We start from the raw sequence: 2,500 nt of genomic DNA, 5'->3' as shown, positions 1-2,500 counted from the left end.
AACACACACACACACACACACACACTCATTAGAGCTGAGAAGACACATACACACACACACACACACACACACACACACACATTACAGCTGAGGAAAAACACACACACACACACACACACACACACATACACACACACACACACTTATCACTGTGGAGGAAACACAAACACACACACACACACACTCATTACAGCAGAGGAAACACACACACACACACACACACACACACCACAGAGAATGACCCCACTGTGAAGACACACACACCCTCATTACAGCTGAGGAAACACACACACACACACACACACACACACATCACAGAGAATGACCCCGTGGTGAAGACACACACACTCATCACAGCTGAGAAAACACACACACACACACACACACACACACACACCAGAGAGAATGACTCCGCGGTGAAGACACACACACACTCAGGGCCAGAGCTGGACTCTCCCACAGATGAAAGTGATAGAGATAAAAACACGCTTCCAAACTCAACAGAAGACACAATACTTTCAGAGCCAAAGGGCTTTTGGAGGAGAAATGGACTGATGCAAATCTCTTTTTTTTGTACAGCTTAAAATCCATGACAGCTATAAATTCGTAAACACACTGGCTAGAACACAATGGTATTTGATTATCTCAATTTATATTGCAATTTGCAAAATGACACACACATGTACGAGTTGACTGAATGTGAGATTCACACACTCACCACCTGCTCAGCGCGGTCTCCTCGCGTGCTGATGTACGACACGCGGTACTGGCGCACGTCTGGACCCACAGCGTCCCATGACACACGCATGCTGAAGGTCGTCACGTCACTCAGCTGCAGATTCCTGATGGCTAAACGCTGCGCTGCACACACACATGCATATATATATATATATATATATATATATATATATATACGTATATATATGAACACACACACACACACACACACACACACACACACACACACGAACACACACACATGCACATATGAACACACAAAAACACACAAACACACATGTGAACACACACCCCAAACAACCAACTAATGCACCAAACAACCAACTAATGCACCAAACAAACAACCAACTAAAACAACCAACTAACTAAACAAACAACAAACTAAATAAACAAACAAAAAATTAACTAACCAAACAACCAACTGACTAACCAATCAAACAACTAACCAATCAACCAACTAACTAAACAGTCAAACAACTAACTAACCAATCAACCAACTAACCAAACAACCAACTAACTAAACAAACAACCAACCAACCAACTAACTAACTAAACAACCAACTAACTAACCAAACAAACTATTTAACTAATCAACAACCAACCAACTAACTAATCAAAAACTACTTACCAAATAAACTAATTAACTAATCAAACAACTAACTAATAAAACAACCAACTAATTAAACAAACAAACAACTAACTAATCAAACAAATCTAATTAAACAACAAACTAACTAATCAGAACAACTAACCACACAACCAACGAATTAATCAAACAACCAACTAACTATTCAAACAACTAATCAAACAAATCTAACTAATTAAACAACAAACTAACTAATCAGACCAACTAACCACACAACCAAATAACTAACTAACTAACTAACTAACTAACTAACTAACTAACTAACTAACTAACTAACTAACTAACTAACTAACTAATCAACCAACCAACTAACCAACCAACTAACCAAACAACCAACCAAACAACCAACTAACTAACTAACTAACCAAACAAACTAATTAACTAATTAACTAATCAACAACCACACAACTAACTAACTAATCAAACAAATCTAACTAATTAAACAACAAACTAACTAACCACACAACCAACTAACTAACTAACTAACTAACTAACTAACTAACTAACTAACTAACTAACTAATCAACCAACCAACAAACTGACTAACCAACCAACCAACTAACCAACTAACTAACCAAACAAACTAATTAACTAATCAAACAACTAACTAATCAACCAACCAACCACACAACTAACTAACTAACTAACTAACCAACCAACCAACCAACCAACCAACCAACCAACCAACTAACTAATCAAAAACTACTAACCAAACAAACTAATTAACTAATCAAACAACTAACTAATCAAACAACCAACCAACTAACCAATCAAACAAACAAACTAATTAACTAATCAAACAACTAACTAATCAACCAACCAACTAACTAACTAATCAAAAACTACTAACCAAACAAACTAATTAACTAATCAAACAACTAACTAATCAAACAACCAACCAACTAACCAATCAAACAAACTAATTAACTAATCAAACAACTAACTAATCAAACAACCAACCAACTAACCAATCAAACAAACAAACAAATTAACTAATCAAACAACTAACTAATCAACCAACCAACCAACTAATCAAACAACTAACTAACTAACCAAACAAACAACTAACCAAACAACCAACTAACTAAAACAAACAACCAACTAACTAACTAACTA

The 2,500-nt window shown here is 36.0% G+C and overlaps 1 protein-coding gene across 1 annotated transcript in view; it reads right to left on the bottom strand.

The window, feature by feature from the left end:
* Positions 1 to 2,500, bottom strand: part of col14a1b (collagen, type XIV, alpha 1b) — a 77,960-nt gene that overhangs the window by 35,680 nt on the left and 39,780 nt on the right. The window contains exon 19 of the mRNA XM_088845597.1: positions 719 to 861. Coding sequence (XP_088701723.1) covers positions 719 to 861 — 143 coding nt within the window. The remainder of the gene's footprint in view (positions 1 to 718; positions 862 to 2,500) is intronic.

The sequence above is a fragment of the Scardinius erythrophthalmus genome (genome assembly GCF_964197995.2).
Source record: "Scardinius erythrophthalmus genome assembly, chromosome: 10".
NCBI classification, from domain to species: Eukaryota; Metazoa; Chordata; class Actinopteri; order Cypriniformes; family Leuciscidae; genus Scardinius; species Scardinius erythrophthalmus.
This window is presented reverse-complemented; position numbering and strand designations above follow the sequence as displayed.